Raw genomic sequence first — 12,386 nt, forward strand, 5'->3', positions numbered from 1 at the left:
AGTATATATACATTTTTTGTTTTGCCTCAAATTGGGGCTCAAAGCTGCACCTTATAACCGATGGCTTCTTGTGAGCTAGGGGATACGACATTGTTCATGTTTAGCAGATAGAAAAGCAGAGGCTTAGAAAAGGTGGGCACATGGACTTGACCCCAGGCCTGCATGACTTCAGAGCCACAAGCCTTGAGGAGGGCTCGGGGCCGTGATTACCTGAGCCTGGCCCAGAGCAGCACAGACGTTAGCAAACCCATCACCTCTTTCCTACCATCGCAGGAAACGTGGTCTTTGGTGAGCCCATCACTGCCAGCCTCGGCACAGATGGAACCCATTACTGGAGCAAGAACTGGGCTAAGGCAGCTGCCTTTGTGACATCTCCACCTCTGAGCCCTGACCCCACCACTCCTGACTACATCAACTCCTTGCTGGCCAGGTTGGTGCGGGGATGACGAGCAGCATGCATCCCGTGGAAACCTCGTGGGACTGGGGTGGGAGGGTGGGATGAGGACTGGAGCAGCCCATCCATCAGCTAGACTAGAATCTGCAGTGAGGAGAACACATGGAGAGCAACGGGCTCTTCCCCGTCATAGTTTACACATGACTAACAGTAATCATATTAATAATGACAGCAGCAGTTAACATATAGCATGTGTTAAGTCCTGTGGCGAGACTACACACATGAACTCATCGATCCTCATGACAACTGTATGCGCGAGGGACTGTCATCTCCATTTTACAGGTTAAGCAACTGAGGGTCAGATCATGTGTCTAATTTTGAACAGCACCTAACTGAAATGAAAGGGACGCTCATTGATGGCTGACCCTGCCCCCAGGACATGTAGGGTCAGTCCCGTCACTCATTTGGGTCTCTTGTACTTTGTTACCCAGAGATGATCTAACCCCCTGGTTTTCCATTTGGGCTAACTGTAAGCCCCGGGGAGGGAAAGAACTCACTTATGCTCACACAGCTGCTAAGAAGTACAGAAAGGATCCTAAACTCAAGTCCTCGAATTCAGAATGCTGACTTTAGACACTTGATGCTTGTCCCCAGCGGTGCCTCTAAGCCACTTCTCTGGTTTATATGGAGCTTTTTTCCTTTGCCAGTGGAGACCTGCAGCTCTCTGGGAGTGCCCACTGCACCTTCAGCACTGCCCAGAAGGCGATTGGGAAGGACAACTTCACAGCCATCCCTGAGGGCACCAATGGTGTGGAAGAGCGGATGTCTGTCATCTGGGACAAGGCTGTGGTAAGGATCAAGGTCATGGATGGGGGCCAGGGCCAGATCAGAGCCTCCTGCCACTGCTTTTTGTAGGTGAGCCCTCATGCCTGCTGAGATGTTTCTGGAACCATGTGTCTCAAGTGGTGTAGGAATATCATTTCTAGAGGGATGAGCCTTGAGATTGTGAGGAGACCTCCTCCTCTAGATTGTTAAGAACTAGGAGCCACACATACAGACCCTTCATCTGATGGCATGAATGATCTGTACTTAATAGTGAATCAAAATTCTTTCTCTGGAGAGTGTTATCACTTCTTTTGAAACGTCTCGACAGAACCCGTTGAAATGGTAAGCAAGGGGGGCGCCTGGGAGGGCGCCTGGGGGGCGCAGGCATTAGCGTCTGCCTTCGGCTCAGGGCGTGATCCCAGCGTTCTGGGATCGAGCCCCACATCAGGCTCTTCTGCTGGGAGCCTGCTTCTTCCTCTCCCACTCCCCCTGCTTGTGTTCCCTTTCTTGCTGGCTGTCTCTCTTTGTCAAATAAATAAATAAATAAATAAATAAATAAATAAATAAAATCTTTAAAAAAAAAAAAGGTAAGCAAGGGGTGTATGCCTAAGAGACTGAAGTCAACTTGCTCATCAAGGATGCCCTTCACTGAGTGTGTGGTCATCTAGGCTGTACGATGGATTGTTGACCAAACAAAAGAAATAGCCATGCAAATGAAGGCTGTCCCAAAGGTCTTAGTAAAAATAATAATTAACTCATTAAGTTGATCACTTCCTTTTTATTTTTTAATTTTATTATATTTTTAAAAGAATTTATTTTTAAGTAATCTCTACACCCAACATGGGGCTCGAACTCACAACCCCATGATCAGGAGTTGCATGCTCTACCAACTGAGCCAGCCAGGCGCCCCCCTTCTCTTTTATTTTAAAAACCCTAAAGACAATTATTTCTGAGCCACATATATTGCTTATGAACTAATGCCTCATTCATCTACACAGTGTAAGCCACCATATTATTTCCCTTCTTATCTTAGCTCCTAGGAAGTTCAAAGTTAGATTTGAAACTAAATCCAGGCTTTTTGTTTTGTAAAGAGGAAAAGTATAAATATTTTTGTCTCTTCTCTCACATACTTAGGTTTTGTTTTTTTCTTCAACACTGGTACATATTTGTGAATATATAGTGATCTTAGTACAATCTGGAATTGTTAAAAATAATATATATTTTTTTTAATTCCACGTGATACATTCTCATTAAAAGAACACTTGGAAAGCACAGAAAAGCACACACATGAAAGAAAACAAAAATCAATCATAATTCGACAACCCAGGGTTAACCATTATTATCATTTGGGGGAAGCTCTTCCGTGCTTATCCCGTGACCATGCAAATACAAATAAATATCTAAAGAAGGAGCTCGTAACCACACGTGTTTTTACTGGGAACTCTGTAATTCTTTTTGGAATTAGAGGGGCAAGGAAGTAAGTGTATGCACATATCCAGAGAAAACGCACACTCCAGGAGTCGTAACGGCCTCCCGAAGCTGCGGGTTAGCCGCTGTGCGTGTAACCGGGACAGCGCGGCCAGGTGGGCAGCTTGCCGGTGGGGTCTGTACTCATCACCTCAGAAGCCCGTCCCTATGGTCACGGTGCTCTGACCGCGGGAGCCCTGCGCTGAGTTTTTTTGGTATTTCCATAGGCCACCGGGAAAATGGATGAAAACCAGTTCGTGGCTGTGACAAGCACAAATGCCGCCAAGATCTTCAACCTGTATCCCCGCAAGGGGAGAATATCTGTGGGTTCTGACAGTGACCTGGTGATCTGGGATCCGGACGCGGTGAAGATCGTCTCCGCCAAGAACCACCAGTCGGTAAGGCTCGCGCAGGCGGGAGAAGAGCAGCATGGAGAAGGCGCGGGTGGAAGTCGGCCAGGAGAGATGTGTGCATGTGCCTTGTGCCAGGCCAACTAGACCCGGATGGGTCGCAGTCACAAACCGTACCAAATTCTCAGTGACGTAACACCTCAGTACGTTACTCCTCACTCCTGCTCTCCTTGATGGGTCAGCAGGGGGCTGCTCCCAGCACAGTCAACACAGAGGTGACATGTCTACACCCGCCTCCGTGATCGCTGAGGCCGGGGACCAGGTCATGGTCCCTGGAGTACTGGCTCAGAAAGGTTTCCTAAGAGAAGTGGTATATGGCCCTTCCTCTCATACCGCACTGGCCCAAGCCAGCCCTGTACTTGACCTTACCCGAGGAGGGCGGGGAGGGCAGGATCCCCCCTGCACCTAAAAGGAGAGAGAACATGAAAAAAATTGGTCAGCAGCCCAGACAACTTCCTCACGAGGAGTTTCGTGTAAAGGATAATAATTAAAGCCCAGTCCCTAAGGGAAACGGCTTCATTCGTGTTAGTAAAAATAGTTCATATTTTTAAAGCATTTATGTTTCAGGCAGTGTGCTTTTCATTCCCTGAATCTCCATTACAGGCACTGTTATCATCCGCATTTTATTGGGGAGGAAATGGAGGTGCAGGGAAATTCAGTAGTTCATACAGCAAGTAAATGGTGAAGTTAGGATTCAGACCCACACATCTGGACTCCAAATGGATGTCCTTGACCCTTTGCAGTAATGCCTCCTGCTTGGTGAATAAATGAAGGCTGTGGAGAGAAATCCCATTTTTGGTGGGGATGGCCTTCATTCAAACATTGTGTCACATCATTCACTTTTGGGCTAGTGGAGACCTAAGGGTCGTGGAGCCCACCCACTCACCCAGTGCGTACAGCAGGGCCAAGCACAGCATCCCTGACAGTTTCCGAGCTTCTCTTTGAACACCGCCAGTGGCAAAATGTCCGTCCACACCAGGGCCTTTCTAAAAATCTTTAGATGCTTCTCTTTGTTGGCAAGTCCAGTCTCTACTTAGCAGCCATCTCTCTCCGAGGGCTTCTACCCACCCAAAGCTTCTGGTGGCGTTGGAGGCTCTTCCTGGCTTCCCCGGTGCATTGGTTATAGTGAGGCTGAAGGCAGGCCCCACGCCCAGGAAAACCGTGTCCCTCTTCTCCCCATCCTTCACCCCCACTCATGGCTTTGTCCCTCACCCCTGTCTCTAGGCTGCAGAGTATAACATCTTTGAAGGGCTGGAGCTGCGCGGGGCTCCTCTGGTGGTCATCTGCCAGGGCAAGATCATGCTGGAAGATGGCAACCTGCACGTGACCCAGGGGGCCGGCCGCTTCATCCCCTGCAGCCCATTCTCTGACTACGTCTACAAGCGCATTAAAGCCCGGAGGAAGGTGAGACGCTGGCCGGGCCTGGGGGTGGGGGGAGGACTGTGTCCCATTCAGGCCCAGGGACAGTAACCACAGGATCGGGAGGAGTCTGTGGGCCTTGGACCCTCCCAGAGAAGTTCACAGCAGTGATCTCTTCTCCAGAGACACTTGCACAGATTTAATGTACTATAAAAAGGGGGTTTCCGAAACTTTTTTGGCCCAAGGAACCTTTTTTCTCAAATAACTTTCCTCCATTTTTGTAGTACTCTCAATTAAAAATAATTTAAAATTTTAATAATTCAAAATGTTTATATATTTTAAAAAAATAACTCTTGAAGGCGTACAGTGAGAATCAGCAGCCCACACCCACCCCTCCCAGTCTCATTTCTTCCATCCACTGTTGCTCCATAGGGCAAATGTTTATAACCCTTTTAACTAGTTCTATGGTTCACATAAAATCTTGTTTATGTCCCTGATTTCATAAAGTAGAAAGATAGATACACAGACACATATGTGTGTCTGTGTATCTACCTAAATATAACAAACTGAGCACTCTACTTAATTAAGGGGTGAGGCCCAGAAGTCTGTTTTTTCAGCGCCCCCAGTACCCCCACACCCGCCACACGGTTGCCTTCCAGTAAGGCTAGGGATCCACAGAGCGGGGTTAGACCAGCCCTGGGATGGGGTGGAATTTGACCCCGGTCCCAACCTTGTCTGTTGGAAGGCACACAGTCATCTGTGCGCATGGGATGGGCCAGCACCCAGCAGCTGGGAGCGTGAGTCTTCAGTCATGGTGACGGTGAGGCGGGGGGCTGGGGACACACTGTAGTGGCCATTAAAGACAGACTCACGGGAACTCCGTACCCAAGCACCCAACCTACTCCCAGACCGCCAGTGAACATCCAGCCTCTGAGAGCGGATGCAGGGAGCCTCGCTGTCTGCGGAGGCAGCTGCCCTCTCTGCCTGTGACAACCGGCTTCTTCCTGCGGGCCGCAAGGCTCCCTCCCTGCAGTCGACTCGTGCTCTGTTCTGCCCCTGGCGTCCTCGCGGAGTGAGGTTCACCATCTCTTAGAGCACGTGTATGTTTCCAGACGCATCTGTCCTTTAGTCTGAATATCCCTGCACAGCTTATGATAGCGTTTTATTCTATTTTAAAGATTTTGAGAGAGCAAGAGCAGGGCGGGGGGGCAGAGGGAGAGAGAGAAGCAGGCTCCCCACTGAGCAGGGAGCCTGACTCGGTACTGGATCCCAGGACCTTGGGACCATAACCTGAGCCCAAGAGAGACGCTTAACTGACTGGGCCATCCAGGTGTCCCTTCTGACAGCGTTTTAAATCCCTGCACCGGCCCCGCCTCTAACGTTAGGCGGTACGGAGTTTAACTGCACACCCCGGCTGCGGCCTACTAGAGAAGAGAGTGGAACTCAAGCCTACCATCTACATTACGTCTTTATTTCCATTAATGCGACTTAGATTCTGCACCCAAAGAGATGTTGAAGCTCCAGAGTTACTGGCTAAAGTTTTTGGGGAACACGGCTAGAGACAAGGTCCCACCTGAGTTGTCCGCACCTGCAGATGTCATGAGCGTCGCCTCTGTACCTGCACCTGAGTCGCTCCCAGAGGGGAGGGCAGGCTCTGTGGCAGATGTGATCAGCGTCTTACCGTGGGCCGCCCTGTACTGCTGGCCTCCTCTGGCAGCCGGGGAGAGGACATGGGCGTAGGTGCTGTGCGGGCTGCACTGCTGCCTTGCGTGATCCGGCAGCCTGTGTCTGATAGACCGGGGGCCCCTCTGGGGGAGGCACCATGTTTCGTGTGACCCCCCTGCCCCTGCCTCCCGCTCCTGGCACCAGGCCTAGCCTGGAGCGTGCCAGGTGTGGGGCGGGGCGGGTGGTGCTGGCTGGCTCCCCAGTCCCAGGACAGGTTCACAGCCACAGCGAGGCCAGGGGGTCAGTCTGCAGGACGCTCCCTTTGTGGTTTGTCAACTCTGCTGCGCGCTGAGGAGTGTGTGGGTGGAGCTCCCGCCGGACCTTACCCTGCCAGCACGTAGACCTTGGCCCAAACGGCTGCCTTTCCCGCTCCCTCTGCTCCAGGCCTACAGGCGGTCCTTCCATCTGCAACATTTGCCCCACCTGCTTCCTCTGCGGGGAGCGCCGCCTTCTACCCTGGTCCTCTGCCCCTCGCAGCGTCCTCCTGCCCGGCCCCACAACAGCCTCCTTTGTTCTGTAAGAGGGAAGCTCACCTATTTAGAGAGGACTTCACTGACCTCTTCCACTGTCACTCTATCCCCACGCCCCCTTTATTGTCTGCATCTTCTTTCCTTAAAATTACCCTATTTTATTATTTGTTGGCTCCCACCACCCCCTGAATTCCCTGACTTATCTTGCTACGTAGCACAGCCCTTAACTGTTGACAGACTCAGGGGTGACTCACTTTCTCTGCTGCAGATGGCAGACCTGCACGCCGTCCCGAGGGGCCTATACGACGGCCCGGTGTTTGACCTGACTACCACGCCCAAAGGGGGCACCCCCGCAGGCTCCACCCGGGGCTCGCCCACGCGGCCCAACCCGCCCGTGAGGAACCTCCATCAGTCAGGATTCAGCCTGTCCGGTGAGTGGGACATGGTGCCCCTCGCTGGGGAGGGGGACAAGGGAGAAGCAGCGAGCGCTCCAAGCTGGCGGGTGATCTGGGAAAGAGCCCAAGCTGAGCCCGAACCTGAGCCTGGAACACCTTCTGAGAAAGACAGTGAGGGGAGCCAGCAGGAAGCTTTGCCCAATCAAAAAGAAGTCCCCTTGAGAAGGCAGGGTAGGGCTCGATGAGGTTAAAGGTCAGGTTTAAACGATGACCAGTTCTGCTTAGCGATCACACCTGCTGGGGCGGGGGCGAGAGGCTTCCCATTAGGAATTGGTATTGATTTTCCACGTGAGACCATGGGAGCTGTGCGTGGTGTTGTCCCGTCTCTGTGTGCCCAGGGTAAAAAGAGAGTGGATATTGCAGGGGCTTCTTCGAACCTGGCATTTTTACTCTCCACACGCCCCCCTCCTAGTAATAATGGTGGTGCTTGCACGAGCTGCCCTTGAGTACGTACTTACCCTGGGCTAGCTGTACCATTAACCTCAGCTACGCTTTTAAGAACTGATATTGATAGAAAATAATTACCCAGTTCCTCCATAGCCAGTAGTCTTAAAAGGGGGGACAGTAAATGTCGATTTGCGTCTCTACGATGAACAATTTAAGTGGAAGGGAAGCAAGACAACCAGAGGGGCAGGGAGAGGTAAAGAGGAACAGGTCTAGGGAAGGAAGAGGAGCGAGAAATGGCAGAAGCCAGAAAGAGACAAGAGGACAGGGTCAGGGGAGGAAGGCAGAAGGAGAAAGCTGCAGGTTTTGAGGCGATGTTGCCACAGGTTGCATGATTGTCACACGTAATTTTTGTCAGTGTTTTTGGCCATTTGAATTGCTCCCTGGCTGACCTGCTCCCTAACGTGTTGGCAGCTCCCCAGTGAATGGACGTAGGTGCACGCGAGTGCGTCCTTCCATGCTGATTTGCAGGGGCCTGACCAGCACTGGGCCGGGCTGTGAGACCTTGGTCAGGTTCCCTAAGCTCTCACAGCCTCAGTCACAGCCTCTGTTCAATGGGAGCAATCACAGTAGCTCCCTGTGGCAGGATAGTGGTGAGGGTTGGGCGAGGTGTCTGAGGGCCACGTGAGACTTTGCTCGGCACGCTGAATGTAAAACAGCTGTTTCTCAGATCATCGGCCTTGTTTTTTATTGTCGTTTTTATGATGCTAAGGGTCCGATGGCATCTAGATGAGAACCTGGTTTTTCCTGGCGGACACGGGTGTTCAGGAGGGTGGATATGAAATGCCTGGAATGCTTGACAGACTGGAATGGAAGTTTCTTGGGAGATGAGGCCAGGATGGTACTTGCCATCTGACACCCTGAAAATTAATGTAATTTCTCTCTCGTCCACACCCTGCTCTCCCTTTTCTCTTCCTGGGAATGTATTGCCAACTTCAGGCACCCAAGTGGATGAGGGGGTCCGCTCGGCCAGCAAGCGCATCGTGGCACCCCCTGGAGGCCGTTCTAACATCACGTCCCTGAGTTAAGCGACCCCTCCCCAAAGAGAGGGGCAGAAGCAAGAAGAGATTTTTTTGAAGCCAAAATGGTACACCAATATTTAAGAAGGAAAGCGAATCCAAACAGTTGCGATCTAAAGAATCAATAAGCCTCAAGCCTTATGTTTCTCCGATGCTACACTCGCTTGCCTAGCTTTACGAATATTGCTTTGTTTTCTGTTCATGCATAGCCTTGATTGGTTTGACCCTGCCTCCCCGCATTTACGTGCATGCAATCAGACAGGCTACTAAGGTAAAAGTCTGCTATATAGTGTTGAGAGCGTGTGTAGTGCTGCATTTTATGACAAGGGGACAGACAAAGCTGGGATGTCAGGAAAATCAACAAAAGGGACGCAGTTATTTGGGGTGAGGGGGTGGTGGGAGCCCAGAGCGAGGCAGAAGGCTCAGAGGGGCTGGGGTAGGGCGTGGAGGGGGAGGCGGGTGGGTGGGTGAGCATAAGGGGGCTTGTGTATTGTGTTGATGAAGCACGTTTATTTCCACGGAAGATGGCTACTTGGGGCAGCTGTCCCTTCATCACGGTCCACAGGGGTCTGTGGAGAAGGCAGGCAGTCTTCAGGTTCCAGACTTTCTCACATCCCCTCCTAGATTTTATTCCTTTGAACATTTTATTAAAACACCAAAACCCAACCATTACTTTCACCTGTTTGATTGTGCCAGTGTTTGGTGGGGCCTCTTTCTCAGCGTTGCTTTCAAATTCTCCTCTTTTCTGGGCTGGGAAGGAAGAGAGGAGAGAGGAAACCACCCTTCTCCTCTGTCCTGCCTGCCTCTTTGGTGCTCTTTAAAAGGCAACAGCTGGGAGCACACACAGGCCCTTGGGATGAGGGCAGCCATGCTCACACACCTTCCTCTAAACACATGTTGGAGATCACCTCTCATTCGCACGGCTTTGCGAACCGGGAAGAGCAGCGTGCCTCCGGCGTCCCGAGTTAGGACCAACCGAACTGGGACCCCCGGAAGGGCTTCTCTTGCTGGAGGTTAGTGGCCGATTTTTTCTGTCTCAAGATCCAGGCACATCTGTGATTGAATAGGATTTTTTGTTTGAAAATGAAAGTGGTTAGGTGTTCTCTGAGTTTTGCTCTGAACAGGTAATCTCAGTTAAGACGGGAGCCAAGCAAGGATTTAGGAAAGCTCGTTTGTGGAGCTGGGGGAGCACATTCTGGGGCCATGGGTCTGCTTTTCAGCCCTGAACCATCTGTCTCCTCTTCCTTTAGCACATCCTCTGGGGGAGCTTTTTCTTTCCTTTTAAAGCCTCCCAAGGTGAGTGGAAATGACAGGCAGCTTTGTGTTCTGTGGCCCAGAACGGAAGTGAAGCTCAATGTCCATTTCCCTGGCCTGCCACTTCTGAAAATTCAGTGTTGGAGCAAGTTCTCTGAGCCAGCTGAAGAGCTGTAGAACTAAGAGGCCCAGAGGCAGAAAAAAGTACATTCACCCTGGGATCAGAATATCTGTGCTTGGGGGATCCAGCTGCTAGGACCCCTAACCCTGTGTACTAGGTACTTGGAAGAAAAAGAGCAGGTCTCAAACACCTTTCAGGTGCTCAGGAGAAGCCATTCTCTCTGACAGCAGCTTTAATAAGCTGAAGACCAGAGGAAAGGGCACAACGCATGGCTAAAAAGGAATTTGGAAATAGCCAAGGAAGAGGATATCCCCTAGCCAGCTAATTACTGTTCTGTTCTTGAAAATGATCGTTTCTCCTCATAATAAGGAATCTTGCAATTTTAAGGCTTTTTCATGGTGCCTTTATTTTAAAGGAAACTTAAGGGGAGCATGTAGCTCTTGATTTATAACTCAAAGATGTGGGGGCCTGTCGCAGAACTCAGAATGACAGTTTTGCAGGCAGAGGGAGATTGTGAGATCTGAAGCGTGTATGCTATATACCTCAGTGGCTGGGCTGTTCTGTAGGAAGTGTTGCAGTACCAGCCACAACCACCAGGTGGAGGAAAAGACAAGAAACCAGTGGGGGCGTCCTCTTCTGTACCATCTGCTCCTTTTACGTAGCCAGAGCCCAGCTCCTCCCTCCCTGACCTGTCTGTGCCATGACAATAAATCTTTCGTGGCCAGATTGGTCATCTGCACTGCACTGGGACTGCTGAATGAAGCATTCAACCAGAACTTCATATCCTACACAAGCTTTCCAGGTTGCAGGGATGCCCGCTAATGCCTTCATGATGGGCAACGTGATCTGGGAAGGCCTCCCTTTCTTCACTTACTATAAGTAACTTCCCAAGCACAGAGATTCCTAAGAATTGCAAGAAAACCCCCTTTCCTTGACTTTGTTACTTAAGTTAAAATTTATATTCAAATGCGCCCTTTTCCATAAGACACAGCAAAGTGCCCTCCCTATGCACAGGGTTTAGGAAGAGAACATGACGCAAGTCACTGCGCTCTCAGAATTCACGGCATCTCATCCACGTGTGGGAGGGCTTGCTGGGCCTTCCTCTCCTGCCCAAGCTTTCTTTTGCCCTCTCGTCTCTTGGACCTGGCCCCTCTCTAAGGCTGCCCTGCCCCCCCCAACCTTCTCGCATTATTCCTTACCCAGATGGCAATCAGCTGGGGTTCTCTCTGGGAGGGCCATAATCTTAGGTAGTTGAGAAGGTATTTGTGGAATCGTTAGATCAGCCAACCCCGTAGAGGTGTTTCTTCTCTTTCTGCTTTTTAAAAATGGCAGGGTTGTAGTCATCCTGAAAATGGGTTTTCTTCAAAGACCAGTCACCCTTTGGCCTTTTTCCTCATGCCTACACCAGGAGAGTCATGCTCTGCTGTGAAGGCCTTAATCCTAAGACTGGACTTGCACTCGCCCTGAGAGGCCCTTCCCAACAGGGTGGATGAGCCCCCCTGACTTTGGTTCTAGCCACAAGCTTCCCAGGCCTTCCCCCCTGGAAAACTCCAGCTTGAGTCCCAGATATACCCATGGGCTGTCCCGGGCAGCCAGCATTCATTGTACAAGTTCCCTCTTTGGAAAACGGTGTGTGGGTGTTCAGTTCTGTGTCTGGTGAATATGAACAGACCGTAAATCTCCCTGTGATCTGTGGTAGCTGTGAGGCAGCTCTGGAACGTGAAGAGCTGTTTGGTTTGAACCGTGAAGAAAACTGTGTTTTGAGTTTAGCTGAGATTAAAGAAAAGTTCATCAAGTGACTGTTAATGTACACCTGGTTATTAAAATAACTATGAAATTACGGATGTTGTCGTCCAGCCTTCTTCTGTACGCGATGTGCCGTTTCACCTGCACTATGAAAATTGTGCAATAAAACTGACATGGTTAACGAGAGGGGCAGATTTGATGAAAACAAGAGGTTTCCAGAGGAAATTTGGGGGGTTTCTATCTTCTCGGTTGAGGTTGAGTTTTTGTTTTGGCCATAGAATTTGATGACCATTATTAGAACTTAGAATGACTGAAGTTTTTTCTGAGGATTGTCTCATGTAAAACGCATTGCCATTTGAGATAAAGTCTGGCTGAGTCCAGTACAGATCCTGAGAGGGTTTCTTTCATCTGTTTGTTTTTTGTCATCCCCTGAAAGAAATTCTGTTTCTCCCTAAAAGCCTGGACTTTGAGGAAATTCAAACTAAGCATTTTCCAAGGTATGTTCTTTTTTTTCCAAACCGCATTCTTTTTTTTTTTTTCAAGATTTTATTTTTGAAAGAGAGAGAGCCAGAGAAAGAGAGCACGAGCAGGGGATGGGGGGCCGAGGCAGAGGAGAAGCAGATTCCCTGCTGAGCAGGGAGCCGACTCGGGGCTCAATCCCAGGACTTCAGAATCAGGACCCAAGCCAAAGGCTTAA

The 12,386-nt window shown here is 50.3% G+C and overlaps 1 protein-coding gene across 1 annotated transcript in view; it reads left to right on the forward strand.

Annotated features, from left to right (window-relative positions):
- Nucleotides 1-8,862, forward strand: part of DPYSL3 (dihydropyrimidinase like 3) — a 58,719-nt gene extending 49,857 nt beyond the window's left edge. Inside the window, exons 9-14 of the mRNA XM_040622263.1 lie at nt 274-430; nt 1,102-1,243; nt 2,914-3,084; nt 4,321-4,500; nt 6,919-7,081; nt 8,489-8,862. Of these exons, the coding sequence (XP_040478197.1) occupies nt 274-430; nt 1,102-1,243; nt 2,914-3,084; nt 4,321-4,500; nt 6,919-7,081; nt 8,489-8,577 (902 nt within the window). The 3' untranslated portion in view covers nt 8,578-8,862. The remainder of the gene's footprint in view (nt 1-273; nt 431-1,101; nt 1,244-2,913; nt 3,085-4,320; nt 4,501-6,918; nt 7,082-8,488) is intronic.
- The last annotated feature ends 3,524 nt before the right edge of the window (nt 8,863-12,386 follow it).

The sequence above is a fragment of the Ursus maritimus genome, unplaced genomic scaffold (genome assembly GCF_017311325.1).
Source record: "Ursus maritimus isolate PB19 unplaced genomic scaffold, ASM1731132v1 scaffold_5, whole genome shotgun sequence".
In the NCBI taxonomy this organism is placed as follows: Eukaryota; Metazoa; Chordata; class Mammalia; order Carnivora; family Ursidae; genus Ursus; species Ursus maritimus.